The following is a 16,591-nucleotide window of genomic DNA, read 5'->3' on the forward strand; positions in this document are numbered from 1 at the left end:
TATGAATTTTCTTACCTTCTTATATGTAGATTTATTTTGGGTATAGTTTTAGAAGTCTATTAAATATTTAAATATTAGTCAAATAGTACTATTTAATTTGATTTTTGAGAAATTGTAAGAAACCAGTAATATCAATAAGATAAAATTTGATTCATAATATAATAATAATGACCATCATCCAACAATAGCATACAATTTTTTAAAAATAAATAAAAAAATTTATAACAAAAGGAAAAAAAATAATAATAAATACATTTACTTACACTTGTTGTCTATGAGCACAAAAACCTCTCTGCCTTCAAAAACCTCATTCATACTCATACACACAGACAGAGGAAACAGAACCAAAGAAAAAAAAAAAAACTCAAAATCTCTGATTCATGAATCATCGAAGATTCTGATTCTATGGAGGCATTGAACGAGCTTTGCGACATCATAGAGCAGAATCCGAAGCAATTTTTGGATAAGCTTCCTTGGATATGCCAACAATGTCCACAACCCAAGCAGCTTCGTGCCGAATCGCCCAGGGTTTCTCAGAGTCATCTCAACGCGGTCTTATCCGTCACTCGAATCCTCTCCAGGAACCTCGACACATCCCAAAACGACGCCAAATTCGTCGTTTTAGATTTCCTCCAAGTTCTGCGTTCGTCGTTTCGCCGTTCGTTCTGGCCGTATTCGTACACGTTAGAGTCGATTTCGGCGTTCTATTTCAGTTTCTTAGGTTACGTTTCGTGTCTTTCACCTGAATTTGGTACTATCGTTGTGGAGCTTGTCATGATGAGTTGCTGTGGTGAGACTGAGAGTGACGACAGAGATCAATCGATCTCTATGGCTTTCTTGGTTGCTGTGTCTCAGCATTTTCCCACTATTCAGCAGTCTGATGGAGATAAATTGGTTACATTGCTGCTCCATCAGTTTGCTGCTGATGAGCTGAGTATCGGATACAGTAAAGATGTGTTTTTACATAAAGTGGCTTCTTTTGAGGATGAATCCATTGAGTGTTTGGAGAAGCAAGAGATTGCTTTCAAATTGGTAACCAATGTTTTGTGTCAAGTGAAACTTGATTCTAGACTATACCTTCAGGTTAGAGCCATTGCTAATAGGCAACTCCAATCAATGTCTGCGTTTCTCAAGGTAATGCTTTTAGATCAGCCCGTTAGGGTCACCATTGAGTGGTGGATAATCTGTTTTTGGTCGAAACATTTTGGCATGTTCTCATGAAGGTTGTTCTCATGTTTTTGTTTAACAGTCAAGAAGGCAGGACTGGAACACACAAGACCCACTTCTGAAAACTAGTGTCAATGCCAAACTGTTTGTGTATCAGGCCGCAGCTCAAATGGAAATCGGTAGCCTTATGTCCCTTGAAACAGATGGAAAGAAAAGATTGATCATGGAATCTCTTACATTGCTAATAGATACTGCAGAGGCCTGCTTCACATCCCTGTGGCGGAATATGAAAGCCTGCAAAGATTTGTTCATCTCTATGCTTTCTGGGACTGCAAAAATTGCAGCGGCAGAGGCAGGACAGCCACTTCGTCTTTTCCTTACCCGACTTAAACCACTGATACTAGCTGTCTGCGCTCAGGTAATTTTTTTTTTCCATAAATTATATGAGAACACAAGTTTACTCTGCGTTGGGGTATTTTCATGTGTCTGTAGGGTCCCTAAAAGTATAGTCACACACATAAAAGTATAGTCATTTTGTACATTTTCAGTTACTGAATGAGGTTTCGTTTTATTTCTTGCCTTTTGTTGGAACAGCCTGATACTAGGGTGAGCAGTCAGGGGAATATGTTTGAGAGCGTATTTAGAATAAGTTGTGAGATAATTGAATCTGGTTGGGCTAAGGATCAAGCTTCAGTGAACGCCTTCATCGTGGGGTTAGCTTCCAGTATTCGTGAAAGATATGATTATGAAGAGAAGGTTGGTTACTCTAAACCTTTCCTTTAGTTGGCTTATTCTCATCTCTCTTGTGTTGCATTTTAGTTCTAAATTTTTAATAAGCCTAATCACTTGGCCTTCAGGATGATAGAGAGAAGCAAGTTCCTGATGTCCTGGTGAATGTAATACAGCTGCTTGCTGATATCAGCGTTGCTGTTCAAAATCCTGAAGTAGCAGACATAATTTTCCAATTTTTTATTGAAAGCCTAGAAGAGTGTGATGTTTCAACTCCTCGCTCTTTGCGACTCCAAGTATGGCTCTATTTTCCAAATGATATTGCTGGCTATCTACTTTCTCAAACTTTGGCAATTGAAAAAATTTCTACCATATGTACATACCTTTTTCGCTAGGTTTTGCATATTTACTTATGCATATTTTGCAACCTGTATGTAGCTTCTCGAAGCTGTATCTCGGATAGCATCATTAGGATTTGATAAGTCCTACCGTCAGACTGTAGTTCTGATGAGTAGAAGTTACTTGAGCCAAATATCGAGGCTTGAATCCGTGGAAAGCAACACATCAGCCCCAAAATCCAGATCTGAACATATTGAGGTTTAATGTAATCTGATATATCAACCATTTTCTCTGTTTCTTTTGTATCTATCCTATTACACTAGTGCTCACATATACAATTGCATTACAGACTCTTCCTGCAGGTTTTCTCACAATTGCTTGTGGTCTTATGAAGACAAAACTGCGTGCAGACTATCGCCATCGGCTGCTTTCCTTATGTTCAGATGTAGGCCTTGCTTCTGAGTCCAAAAGTGGAGGGTAATTAACTATTTTCTATGGTTAAACAGAGAAACATAGAAAAAAAAATAGACATCTATTGCTTCAACAATAAGAGACATAGATTTTAGAGATTGATTGAGAGTACCAGTGGTGTGGTCATGGTATCAACCTTGAAATTTTATCGAAACGTTGTCCGTATAGCTTAGTACAATAAGTTATCCACAATATGTTTTTCCATGTTAAATGATTGGACTGTTAATAATGTGCTTCATTTTATTAGGAGCGGTGCAGAATTTTTAGGTCCCCTTCTTCCTGCTGTTGCAGAAATATGTTCGGATTTCGATCCCACCTCAAATGTGGAACCATCACTTATAAAATTGTTTCGCAATTTATGGTTCTATATAGCTCTTTTTGGCTTAGCACCTCCTATTCTGGACACTCCCCTTCCGGAAGTAAAAACAACCTCCAATTCAGTGAATAGTGCAGGACGAATTAGCACATTCTCTCTACGAGCTGTACTAGGGCCTTACATGTGGAATACTCAGTGGGCTCTTGCTGTTAAGAGGATTTCTCTGGGCACTCCTCCCCTTGTAAGTAATTCTAGCGACAGTGTCGTTTTATTGGCTTTACATCAGCCTTCTATATTCTGATTACTGAGTTTACATCTTCCAGAAGATTCTTTGTTTTTGTTTTAATTTTTTTACTGATGACTGTTCTTTTGTAGGTCGTCAGTTCTGCAAAATGGCTCGAAGACGAATTAGAGCTCAATTTGCTTCATAATTCTGATAGCTTGCGAGGAACTGGGAATAAGAAAGTAGCTTCAACTCAGAGAACTGCTCTTTCAATTGCCGTGGGTGGTCGAATTGACGTGTCAACAATTCTCACCATCTCAGGTTAAACAGATGTGATGTGTCTGACTTTGATATCTGAAAGTTTCCTTCTATCAATCTGAGGAATGTTGTTAGCAATGTTATATATACCAATGTTGCTGATATCCTACGTTTTACTATGGTGACTGAAATGGTTCTCTCTCTCTTTTTCCAGGTGTGAAGGCCACCTATCTTCTTGCAGTAGCTCTCTTGGAGGTCATACGTTTTATTAGCAACGGGGGTATCCTTAATGGTGGCTCAAGTGTGTCTGCTTCTCGGAGTGCCTTCAGTTGCGTCTTTGAATACCTTAAATCTCGGAACCTCAATTCTGCTGTTTCCGAGTGTTTGACAGCAATTGTGCATAGAGCCTTTGAAGTAGCAGTGTCATGGCTGGTAAGTAATTAGCTATTTAATTATATGTATTCTAGCCTCAATCTTGGTCGTTGGGTCGACTGTCACCAGTTACATGTATATTTTTCTTTTTCCCTGATTTTGTAAGTATTCTAGCAGTAAGTGAATGTTATGGGCAATTTCATCTGGTTTCAGGAAGATCATAAATCTCGCACTGGGTATGATGCTAGTATAATAGAATCCACGGCAGAAGCTCATGCATGTTTCCTCATAAAGAGCATGTCACAGAGAGATGAACACATACGAGATATCTCAGTGAACCTGTTGAGTCAGATCAGGGAAAAGTTTCCCCAGGTAGGAATTACACATGCTGGATTTTGCCTTCATCAACTGTCCTTTTCGCAATTATGCATTAATTTCTGCAACATGAACCAGCTAACAATGAGAAATGCAGGTCCTCTGGAGTTCTTCTTGTCTTGATAGTTTGCTATTCTCTGTTCATGACAAAACACCTTCAACGGTCGTCAATGATCCTGCTTGGACTGCTGCCGTTCGATCATTATACCAGAAAGTTGTTCGAGAATGGATCATAATATCACTTTCATATGCTCCATGCACTAGTCAGGGTTTACTTCAGGTTTCGTTCTTTACGCCAATTCTTATTTTCTTCCTTATGCACATCCAAATATCATTATTTATGACAGTTATTTTCCTCCAGTTCAATCGGAGGAATTTATAATTTCATTATTTTAATACGAGAAACCTATTACAATGAAATATTTTCTTGTTCTGTCTCTAAATCTCTTTTGAAACTTTAGGCGCTCTGTTTTCGTGAAATGTTTAAAGATGTGAGGTCTCTTGTTCCTGTTTCTTTCGCTCTCTACCACTGTTATTGTTAAATGTTTCTTAATTGATTAAATGGTGACTTTCAAATGATTTTTCGTTCGTAACAAAGCCCTTTTATTGTGATTACACATTGTACTTAGAGTTATTGCTTTTAGTGTTTGATAATACTTTGAGAGTGAACTTCGACTCTTTTAATTGTTTAATTCTGGAATTACCGGAGTGTTTGTTGCATGCGTGTAATTTTTTGATTTTGCATCTCAGGATAAGCTGTGCAAGGCAAACACATTGCCGCTAACGCAAACTACAACTAATGTGATTTCTCTTCTAGCTGAGATAAAGATTGGAACTGGGAAAAATGAAATTTGGTCTGGGATAAGAACAGCAAATATTCCAGCTGTGATGGCTGCAGCAGCTGCAGCGTCAGGGGCAAATTTAAAAACTTCTGGCGCCTTCAACCTTGAGGTACTCAGTACTAGCGTAGTTAGTGCAACAGTAAAGTGCAACCATACCGGACAAATCGCTGGCATGCTAAGGTTGGAAAACAGTGTTGGTGGATTTTCAATCAATGAAATGTTGATTTCCAATTCTGTGCGTCTCCTTCAACAATTTGTTAGTACTGCTGAGAAAGGAGGAGAGGTCGACAAGTCACAATTTCGAGAAACTTGTTCTCAAGCTACTGCACTACTTCTGTTAAATCTGGTAAGAATTTCTAACCAAATTTTGGGTGATCCGCTTTTCTTCCGTAGGTAGAAGGGACAGAACGAACCATATCTTCCAGCCAATTAGTATCTTATTACATTTTTTATTCTACTAATGTTGCAGCAAGCTGATGAGCCAAAAACAACCATCAAAGGCTTCTCTCAATTACTGCGTCTCCTTTGTTGGTGTCCAGCTTATATGTTAACTCCAGATGCTATGGAAACTGGAGTATTCATATGGACCTGGTTGGTTTCCGCTGCTCCACAACTAGGATCGCTTGTCCTTGCCGAGCTTGTTGATGCATGGATATGGACAATTGATTCAAAACGAGGACTCTTTGCATCTGATGTGCGTTATTATGGTCCAGCTGCAAAATTAAGGCCCCAACTTTGCCCTGGAGAACCAGAAAATCCACCTGAAAGTGATTCTGTTGATCAAATACTCGCTCACAGATTATGGCTTGGATTTTTGATAGATCGTTTTGAGGTTAGGCTTTATACTATTTACAATAATGCATAGTAAGTTCATGAAGGTGGTGTAGCGTATTTCTACTTTGTTATAAGTTAGACGATCCAAAGTGTTACGAGTAGCTTGGGATCTTAGTTGAATCGGTATTACTGTTTAAACATCTTAGGTGAAAATTTCAGTCCAAAAGCAGTTTTACTTTCACTTCCTGAATCTGACTACTGACGATTAAGGAAGCATCAATGCTAAAATTGATGATGGGTGATTTTTCTTACTCTGTCATGTTTCTTTAGGTTGTTCGACATAGTAATGGAGAGCAACTCTTGCTACTTGGTCGGTTGTTACAACGGAGTACGAATCTTGACTGGTGTTTTACCCGCCACCCGGCAGCAGCTGGTACCTTTTTTTCCTTGATGCTCCTTGGACTGAGGTTCTCCTCATGCCAAAGACAAGGAAATATGCAGAAAATTCGACATGAACTCCAGCTATCGGAAGATCGAATTTACAGGTGACTTTTTGTTATACCCTTGTAAAATCTGATCGAATCTCAACACGTTGGAACTGTTGATACTGGTGTTTACTATGATAGTAGATTTATCTGAGCATTATGCTACTCTTTTTAAAAATTTATAAAGATTAGACATCCAACCTGGCGTATTCCAGATATTTTAAAATACTTAACTACGATGCATGAGTTTAACGAATATTTTTCTTTTCCACTTATGCCAGGACTTCTTTAGGCTGGTTTGCTCGTCTGCCAGAGTGGTATGATGTAAACATTGCAAATTTTTGTGAGAGCGAGGCTCTTTCGGTTTCACGTTTTCTTCATTTTTTGCAAAACAAACAATCAGATTCCACTGAATCTGGTTCCAAAGCAATAGCTCGTGGCAATGGGAACTTAATTGATGTGGTATGATAACTAACATTTCTTGTAGTATGTGATACTTCATTTCACTGCAAACTACGATTTTTATTTGGATACATGTTAACAGATCGATCATTATCATCCTGTCTGGGGTGAAATGGACAACTCTGCAGTGGGAAAGGAAAAGAGGAAACAACTGCTTCTGATTCTTTGCCAGCATGAATCTGATAGGCTTGACGTTTGGGCACAACCAATTAGTCCAAAGTAACATATCCTCTTTATGGTGTTCCACTTCTCATTAGGTTTTCTTGGACCTATACTGTTGATTTCATTTCTCCAAATTACAACTTATGTACAGGGACAGTCCATTTTCACGGCTGAAAATTAGCTCTGAGAAATGGACGGAATATGCTAAAACTGCTTTTTCAGTGGATCCCCGGATTGCTATATCATTAGCCTCAAGATTTCCGGCAAATATTGCTTTGAAATCTCAAGTCATTCAGCTAGTTCAGGTACGGATTTACAGAGGTCACTGTATCAAGGACTTGAAGGTTTTGTATATATTTTGTTTTGTGGTTAGAGATAACTGTAGTCTATACTGAAAGTATGTTATTAAGTAAAGAGGAGGGTGTTTACCACAAAACCAATGAGACATACTGGCAGCCAAATAATAAATATCTTTCAATGCCACTTTTATTTGACATTTTGACTAATTTACCGAAGTTACTAATATTAGTTGAGGACAGGGTCGTACATTCTTCATATCTCTGGGTGTGAAAGATTATAAACTACTACTATATGACTGTTTGTATTGTTAGATTAAATTTCTCACTGCTACTACTTTATGTAGGCTCATTTAGTAGATCTTCGTACAATTCCTGAGGCGTTGCCATATTTTGTCACTCCTAAAACTGCTGAAGAGAACCCAGTCCTGTTGCACCAGCTGCCACACTGGGCTGCTTGTTCAATTACACAGGTGCTTGAGTTCCTCACTCCTGCTTATAAGGGACATCCACGTGTCATGGCGTATGTCCTGAGAGTTTTAGAGTTCTACCCCCCTGAGAGAGTCACTTTCTTCATGCCACAACTAGTGCAGTCTCTGCGCTATGATGAAGAGGTAAGACATACATTGAAATTCTATAACTTGCCCCCCATATGGCCATATCCTCACTTTATCTGTTAAGCAGTTTGAAGACCAAAATGCTGCTACTATATACTTCACCCCGTTTTCCTTAGATTTATCATATACATATCTTAGTACTTGAAATTGTTACTCTTTACGTGCGATTTACCTTGGTATCTCTGATTTTATTAGTGTCGAAAATGATAATATTTCTTATTTTCAAGTTCGGTGACAAGAATTTGTAGTTACTGTGGTCTTATGTAACATGATTTTTCTTTCCCGTATTTTACATATCTGTGTTGCATTTATCTGCCACACATGTTTCAGAAGAACATGCCTAGTCTTCATCTTGTTAGGCTCTCAGTTGTATGTTTTTCTGGTCACAACTTTGTTTTCAAAAGTTTTGAGAATTTGCATATATCCAGGGGCTTGATGCTGTGTGATGTGTTACTTGACTAGTTCTTTACTTTTACTCGTTTTAAGAGTTTCAAAAGGTTGGCTCATAGTTTGGACGTTTTTACTAACAGAGACTGGTTGAAGGGTATCTTCTTAGAGCTGCCCAAAAAAGTGACATATTTGCTCATATCCTCATTTGGCATTTACAGGTGAGTTTTCGTGGTGTTTGTAAAGATATCAATTTTCTTGGAAGCAAAAGACAGACCTTTAAAATTCCTAAACTCCGAGTTTTTTTTTTATATAATAATGCCAGAGTGAGTCTGTTCAGGAAATAGTGAAGGATGGTGCTTTCGATAAGGTTTGTATCATTACTGCCAACTTTAATATGGAGTCTATGCAAATGATAGATTTGGCTTCAAGATGTTTAGCAACATGCATCATATCCGAAGATATTTGAAAATTTGTTTCATGATAGATTTGGCTTCATGGTCTATAATTCTGTTTCTGGATGGGCTTGTTATTTGAAAAATCATTTGGAGATAGCAGTGATAAGATTGACTCATAAAACATGAAAAAACCAGTAGTATGCTCATCTATAGACAATGTCAGAAAATGTATTGTACAACTTTGTATTTGGCTGTAACACTTTGTGTTCATGGGGTGGTCTCTATTATATTTTAGAATGCATCATTCCAAGCAATCTTGTCTGAGGTACGACAGCATATAGTGGATGGTTTCACTCCCAAGGCCTTGGACTTGTTCAGAAGAGAGTTTGACTTCTTTGAAAAGGTCACATCTATTTCTGGGGCATTGTTTCCTCTTCCAAAGGAAAAACGAAGAGCTGGAATCAGGAGGTAGCATTCTAATATATGATTTTCTAGCCAGAGATTGTGGTACAGACGTGTCCACATGCATGATAATCTTATAATGTTTTCTGTGGTAGGGAATTGAGAAAAATCAAAATGCAGGGAGAAGAGCTTTATTTGCCAACTGCTCCTAACAAACTCGTCAGGGGTATTCAGGTAGACAGTGGAATACCCCTACAATCAGCTGCTAAAGTCCCTATCATGATAACCTTCAACGTTGTTGATCGTGATGGTGACCATAATGATGTGAAACCACAAGCTTGTATTTTCAAGGTAAGCCTTGGGCAAATATTTCATATATTATTAGCTGACATAATTAAGATCTGTTATTCTATGAGGTTCTTTTCGTATTAAAAGCCAATACATGAAAAATCAATGTGTCTGTCTTGCTTTTGCTAGTGAAATTTAATTGAACCAGTAGCCAAGGGTGTGCATATGCTGCAAACAGTTGACGTTTACTGTACTCTGATTCTCTTTTGTATTCATTAGGTTGGAGATGATTGTCGTCAAGATGTTCTTGCCCTTCAAGTGATATCTCTTCTTAGAGACATATTTCAAGCTGCTGGTCTTAATCTTTATCTTTTTCCATATGGAGTACTCCCTACTGGTGCAGAGAGGGGTATAATTGAGGTAAAACTCAATCTAAATTGTTTAATCTTAAACCATTTTCATATCTATATTCTTTCCTTTTATTACAGGTTGTGCCTAATACACGAAGCAGAAGTCAAATGGGTGAAACAACGGACGGGGGTTTGTATGAGGTTTTTCAACAAAACTATGGACCTGTTGGATCGACCACCTTTGAAACAGCACGAGAGAACTTCCTCATAAGCAGTGCCGGTTATGCTGTGGCTAGTCTTTTACTCCAGCCCAAAGATAGACACAACGGAAATCTTCTTTTTGACGAGTATGCTTTCCTATTTTTCACTTTCGAATAGAAAAATCAAAAGCTTTCTATGGACACAACTATATATGTATTATACTATTGCAGCGTGGGAAAACTTGTCCACATCGACTTTGGTTTTATTTTGGAAACTTCACCTGGTGGAAACATGCGGTTCGAGAGTGCTCATTTTAAATTGAGCCACGAAATGACTCAGTTGCTAGATCCCTCAGGTGTAATGAAAAGCAAAACATGGCACCAGTTTGTGAGGTAATTTACAAAAAAAAATTCTCCCGTTTCTACTTATAAACATTTTGGTTCTAGAAGATAATTTTGTTTATTTCTGCATATAAAGCTTGTGCGTCAAGGGATACTTAGCTGCTCGGCGGCACATGGACGGAATCATCAGCACGGTGCAAATGATGCTACACAGTGGATTGCCTTGCTTTAGCATAGGAGACCCGATTGGTAATCTTAGGAAAAGATTTCACCCAGAAATGAGCGAACGTGAAGCTGCACAGTTCATGATTCATGTATGCTCCGATGCATATAACAAGTGGAGTACTGCTGGATACGACTTGATTCAGTATTTGCAACAAGGAGTCGAGAAGTAAACGAATTTTTTTGTTACAGTAAACCAAAGTAGACTCAAAAGGAGAAGGTCTTTATTTTAATTCAATGAAGGATGCATATTCTCTTCTTTGTAAATAGCTACAACCTACAAAGTTGTCAATAACCCAAAGGTCCCAAACGGTTTTAAGCAAACACAAGCTGGCATGTCTTTGATCCTCTGGCCACACATTCTAACTCCTTCAAAATCCCATGTTTCTCTGCAGCATCTGAGTAGAATGTAACTTCCTTTAAGCAACTCGCGTTTTCTAGGATGTACTTTGCAACTTCTCTTTCTTGCTCTGTGCCGTTGTATTGCCTCCACTCGAAGATCTCAAGATGTGATGACAAACATTCGGGCACATAATCTGGTTGTTTCCATGGATCCCTCACCTCCTTGTACTGGATACAGTGTTTTCGGTACTACAGAACAAAGAAAAAATACATTGTGTTTGTGTAAAACAATACATAAAGGCAAAAACGAATTCTAATGAGGAACCACATACCAATTTGAGCTTGAGAACTTGAAGTTTCAGAGCATCCTCGAGTAGACAGGTAAGTAAGTTCCACCACTCCGCAGAACATGAACATAGCTCTAGATGGTCAAGAAATGCGAAAGAAGTTCCAGTAGGAAGATATGGAGCCTGCAATTAAAGCAAAACATTAGAGAGTAATAATTCCAATTAATAGAAAAAGTTCAGATCCTTGACAAACAACCAAAAGAGTTTTTACCTGTGAAGCGACAGAGCATAGAGAAAGATATTGTGCTGAGGCAAGTGATCCTAGAAACTTGTCAGGGTTGTCACAAACAACGTTGACACTCGCCTTGACCAGCTCAGGCATGTTTTGAAACTGTAAATAGTTGCTGAAGCTGTCTCTAATGCTAAAGTACCTCAAAGAAGGCCCATTTATCACAAATCCATGAACACCTTTAGGTCTAGATTTACCAGACGTATTATCGATAGATAAAATCCTCAGCGTAGGAACATCGATCGTAAATATCATAACATTGGTAAGGGAGCTTCGTTTCACAACCAAATCTTCAAGAATTGGGCATATGCTTAGAAGTCTTTTCACAGATTCGTCCCCTGAGAACGTGACCGATAAAAGGTGGAGACGTTTGAGGCAAGGCATATGAACATCAGGTGGAACATCCACCAAACTTAGTTTCTCAAGTATAACAGTTTCAAGTTGTGAAAAGTTGTAAAAGCTTTTGGGCAACTCAAAGGAACTACAAATCATCTCAATTCTCAGCTCTCTCAAAGAACGAACAACTGCCATGTTAACCAAAGCTTTGATGTCTCTATTACCACAATTTGGCTTCATCTTAAGATGCAGGGTTTCTACGCTTGATCTTCTGTTTATAAATTGTGCAAACTTCCAGTACCTTCTACCTATGGATTCACCATCATACCTAAATGTCTTCGAAGAGATCACATCCTTCCAAAGAGATCGCCACCGTTTTGACAAGACGCTCGTGGCTATGACATCTTTACTAGGAAGCGAAGACAGTATCTTCAACAACAAATCATCTGGAAACTCACCGATTGTCCAAATCTCATTCTCCATGCTTTTTGTTTTGTTTTCTGTTATGGTTAATCTTTGTTTTATATAAAAAGAATTGTATATACTTATAAAGAAAATAAATGAGACGGTAATTGCTATTAACCAGTATAATTGTGTGAAATTGACAAGGGGACGGTTAAATCTTACACTTATCTAATAATACTGTACTATAATTTAAATAAATATTTAATTTGATTATATTCTTATCAATTTATCATATTCCACTAGAAAATCTTTGAAATTTCTATTTTGAATCTAAGTTAATAGAAGATATTAAAAGTAAATTATACAAAGACAATCTGTGGGTTATTTTATGATTTTATATATTTAAAATTAAGATTTCTGAAAAAAGCAGAGCATTCATTTTTCTTCTTTATTTAATTTTATTATTCTTGCAAAAATAAGTAACTATATTTTCTTATTGCTTTTCTTATATATCAAAATAGATTAACTGTATTATTATTATTTTTTCGCTAAATGACTTAAGGATCACAATCTTCAACAACAATTCATCTGGAAGCTCACTGATTGTCCAAATTATCTCATTCTCCATGCTTTTTGTTTTCTGTTATGGTAAATCTTCGTTTCATAGAAAGAGATTAAATTATGATTGACAAAAAAAAAAGAATAAATTATGATTAAAAGGGTTGACTATCTTTAAAATATAATATTTAGTTTGATTATGTTCCTTATCATATGCCATTAGAAAAGTCTTAGAAATTCTTTTTTTCTATCTAAGTTTATTAATAAAAGGAAATCAAAGTTGGTTTTATAAAACATGGTTTATACTATCTTTTATTGTTTCTTCTATAAATAGTGTCAAAAAGGTGACAATGAATATTGTGACCTATGATTTTGTGGCCAACCAACTTTAAGTGTTTCTTCTATATTATATTATCATGTATGGTCTTTGATTTACAATAAATGTACAGTATATATATTCATTGGAAGCAGAGATAATACATGAACGAGTTGCGTAGTACGTCCCTGTTCAGAATATAAGCATATGTAACTTTACAAGTTACGTAGCACTAGCTAGCAGTCTAGCACATTTGAAATATAAAAAGTATCTCTACTCTCATTATAAATATTTTTATTCTTCCGATCAGAATTGACATAAGTTAGATAAAACAATTGAATTCAATTACAATCCAAGCGTAGACAGTAAATTAAAATATGAACACAAGATAGAGAGTTTTGACCCCGAAAAAAAAAAAGATTGTCTAGAGAAATATATAACTAAGTTGAAAGATATGAAGTTGTAATAACCTAAGCGTTTACTCAAACACAAGCTGGCATGTCTTTGAACCTCTGGCTACACATTCTAACTCCTTCAACCCATGTTTCTTTGCAAATTCTGAGTAAAATGTCGCCTTCTTTAAACAACTTGCGTTCGCTAGGATGTATATTGCAGCTTCTCTCTCTTGCTTTGTGCCGTTGTATTGCCTCCAGTCAAAGATCTCAAGGTGTGATGATAAACATTCAGGAACAGAATCTGGTAGGTTCCACGAATCCATCGTGTCGTCATTGTACTGAACACAATGTTTCTGATACAATTTGAGGTTGAGAACTCGAAGTCTCGGAGAATCACTGAGTATACGGATAAGTAGATTCCACCACTCTCCAGAGCATGTACAAAGCTCTAGATGGGCAAGAAACAAGAAAGAAGTAGCAGTAGGGAGATATGGAGTATGCGAAGTCACACAACACAAAGAAAGATACTGTGTTGAGGTAAGAGATCTGAGAAACTTGTCAGGTTGGTCACAAATAACGTTGACCCTCGCTTTCACCAGCTTGGGCATATTTTCAAACCGTAAATAGTTGCTGGCACTGTCCTTAATCCTAAAGGACTTCAAAGAAGGAGTATTTATCACGAACCCATGAACATTGGTAAGGTGAGATTTTACAGACGAACTATCTATAGATAAACTCCTCAGCGTAGGCACATTGATGGTAAATATCATCACACTAGTATAGGAGCTTCGTCTCACTACCAAATCTTCAAGGTTTGGGCATATGCTTAGAAGTGCTTTGACAGATTGGTCACTTGAGAAGTTAACCGATAAAAGGTGGAGACGTTTGAGGCAGGTCAAACGAACATTAAGTGGAACATCCACGAGACCTAGTTTCTCTAGTATAAGGGTTTCAAGTTTTGAAGATACATATAAGCTTTTAGGCAACTCGAAGGTATTGTAAACCATCTCGATTCTCAGCTCTCTCAAAGAGCGCTTAACTGCGATGTCAATTACAGCCTTGACGTCTGGTTTCAGGTAATTTCGGTTAAGCCTGAGGTGCAGGCTCTCTATACTTGATCTTGTGTGCAGAAAAATCGTAAACCCGAGAATAGCTCCAATGAAGGTTTCAGCATCATACCTCCATGACTTCGTCTCCTTCCATAGAGATCCCCACCGTTTTGATAAGACACCTGTGGCTATGGCATGTTTACTAGGAAGCAAAGACAATATCTTCAACAGCAATTCATCTGGAAGCTCACTGATTGTATTTGTATCCCTCCTACGAATCTTATTCTGCATGCTTTGACAGTGACTTTTGTTGCCAATTTCCATCGGTGAAAATTTGACTAAACATTGTTATTTATACTAAAAAATTTAGATCAATCCCATTAAGAATATGTATTTGCTGCCAATTAATTTTTTTAGTTTGTTTTGGATTCTCGATGTGAATCCCATTGAGAATATGTTTTTCTCAATCGTCTTTTAACATTATCTTATATAATATGAAAACAAATTTCAAACTTTTCTTTATGTTGCAAATATTTGGCATTCTCTTTTTTTTTTAATAACAAATGTCATCCGTTATTTCCATTTTGTTTATTTTAGTTTTTATTTTAAAATATGTAAATTTTAATTCTAAATAATCATATTTTTCTCAATACTTTTTCTCAAAAAATATCATACTATTTATAATAAAATTTCAGATTCTATATGACTTACTATCACATAATTGATACATCTACTTCACAAGTTATTTCTTACATTTTATTTAATCTGTCTTTCATCATTTAAAGTGAAAAAACTTAGTATATTTTATAATAATAGTTTATCATAATGAAAACCATATTTTGGATGAGAAATAAAATCGTTTAAATACATGATTATGATTCTTATTATGATTTTATGTCTTTTTTATAAACATAAAAATTGGAATAAGAGAAAAATTAGTATTTTTAAATGATAATTAGGGGTGTCAAAATGGGTTAACCAACTTGCATTGCTCAAATTAAACCCAAGAGCTACTCTCTCAAATTAAGAGATCACTGTAATACTTAGGGGTCGAATTCCACAAGGACTCAAGACTACACAATAATTATAGAGTTTTATAATTATGCTAAACAAATAGATTTAAATAAAGAAAAGCAATGCAAAATATTAAATAAAAACTGTTGTAAATTCAATGGATCAAAAAGCTAGGCCTAGGGAATTTCTCAGGAAATTATGAAATATTAAATCAATCAATTAATTAGGATTCAAGCAATTAAGAATATATCTAGAACTCTAAACACTTTTGTAAATTAAATCAGTTCTCACTGCAAATAATATCTAAATTTAAAACAAGAAAATCCAAATCTCTTTGCAAAATTCTAGGTAATAAATCAGCTTTAAAAACAAGTTTAGATTGTTCACAAAATTATTAAATCAAATCTCTTTGCAAAAAATAATTTTGCTCATCAAAAGGTTTTATCAGGAAAACAATTATATTCTCATATCAATTTATTTTCCTAGGATATTAATTCTAGATGGCCAATCAAGGATTAATATGAAGAACAACCTAAGATGAAGATCTAGATAGATAAAGAATCCTAAATAAACGGATCTAATAATTCATAAAATCCCTGTGAAAAACCCTAAACCTAACAAGCAAACTACTCAGACATAATCATTGAAGAACAAAACATCTTTCTGAATAATAAGCAATTGAGATTATAAAGAGTAAGAAGGAGTTTAGAAATTCTTCTCTACAAAGCAGATCTCTCTCCAATAGCTCTTAAAAATCTCTCAGGGTTGCAGGAAAAAATAAAACTTGATAGAATAAAACTTAAGGGTTTGCAAAAACCTAAAAACTATATATATATATGTCCTAAAACACGTCAGGGACTTATGTTGCAATTTTGGAAGACTTTGAGGCAGAATTGTAAAACTTCCAATTTTGTGATTCTTCATCGGCTGAAGAGAGTGTCGATCGATGCTCCCAATCTTGGTGTCGATCGATGCTCTTGTGTTGATCCGAGATTTATGCTCCAAAACGATCCAAATTGCTCCATTTTGCTCCTTTCATGCTAAAAACCTGTAAAGACTCAAAAACAATTTAGAAACAAATGAAAAGACACTAAAAGACTCTTTATATCATGGTTAAAAACCA

At 36.4% G+C, this 16,591-nt stretch overlaps 1 protein-coding gene and 2 pseudogenes across 1 annotated transcript; 1 reads left to right on the forward strand and 2 right to left on the reverse strand.

Annotated features, from left to right (window-relative positions):
• The first annotated feature begins 276 nt into the window (after window positions 1–276).
• LOC104758398 (phosphatidylinositol 4-kinase alpha 1-like) lies at window positions 277–10,801 on the forward strand. The gene is made up of 26 exons (XM_087497367.1): window positions 277–1,134; window positions 1,250–1,585; window positions 1,762–1,923; window positions 2,025–2,192; window positions 2,335–2,493; window positions 2,585–2,712; window positions 2,954–3,263; window positions 3,398–3,566; window positions 3,718–3,935; window positions 4,089–4,247; window positions 4,348–4,530; window positions 5,001–5,438; window positions 5,562–5,924; window positions 6,197–6,411; window positions 6,633–6,813; window positions 6,896–7,032; window positions 7,127–7,280; window positions 7,619–7,885; window positions 8,419–8,496; window positions 8,601–8,645; window positions 8,969–9,141; window positions 9,231–9,426; window positions 9,643–9,783; window positions 9,852–10,060; window positions 10,145–10,306; window positions 10,392–10,801. The coding sequence occupies exons 1-26, from the start codon at window positions 406–408 to the stop codon at window positions 10,648–10,650; spliced, it is 5,739 nt and encodes a 1,912-aa protein (XP_087353493.1). The 5' UTR covers window positions 277–405; the 3' UTR covers window positions 10,651–10,801.
• LOC104759938 (putative FBD-associated F-box protein At1g50980 pseudogene) lies at window positions 10,781–12,214 on the reverse strand (annotated as a pseudogene).
• A 1,274-nt stretch (window positions 12,215–13,488) lies between these two features.
• LOC104759939 (putative FBD-associated F-box protein At1g50980 pseudogene) lies at window positions 13,489–14,745 on the reverse strand (annotated as a pseudogene).
• Between the last annotated feature and the right edge of the window lie 1,846 nt (window positions 14,746–16,591).

Source organism: Camelina sativa, chromosome 17, assembly GCF_030686135.1.
Source record: "Camelina sativa cultivar CO46 ecotype springtype chromosome 17, ASM3068613v1".
In the NCBI taxonomy this organism is placed as follows: Eukaryota; Viridiplantae; Streptophyta; class Magnoliopsida; order Brassicales; family Brassicaceae; genus Camelina; species Camelina sativa.

Bases quoted from the DNA above. Each gene is read 5' to 3' on its own strand.
- LOC104758398 (XM_087497367.1), top strand. From the start codon at position 406: ATGGAGGCATTGAACGAGCTTTGCGACATCATAGAGCAGAATCCGAAG. The intron at 1,135-1,249 runs GTAATGCTTTTA...TTTGTTTAACAG, and splicing joins CAATGTCTGCGTTTCTCAAG to TCAAGAAGGCAGGACTGGAA. The intron at 5,439-5,561 runs GTAAGAATTTCT...CTAATGTTGCAG, and splicing joins CACTACTTCTGTTAAATCTG to CAAGCTGATGAGCCAAAAAC.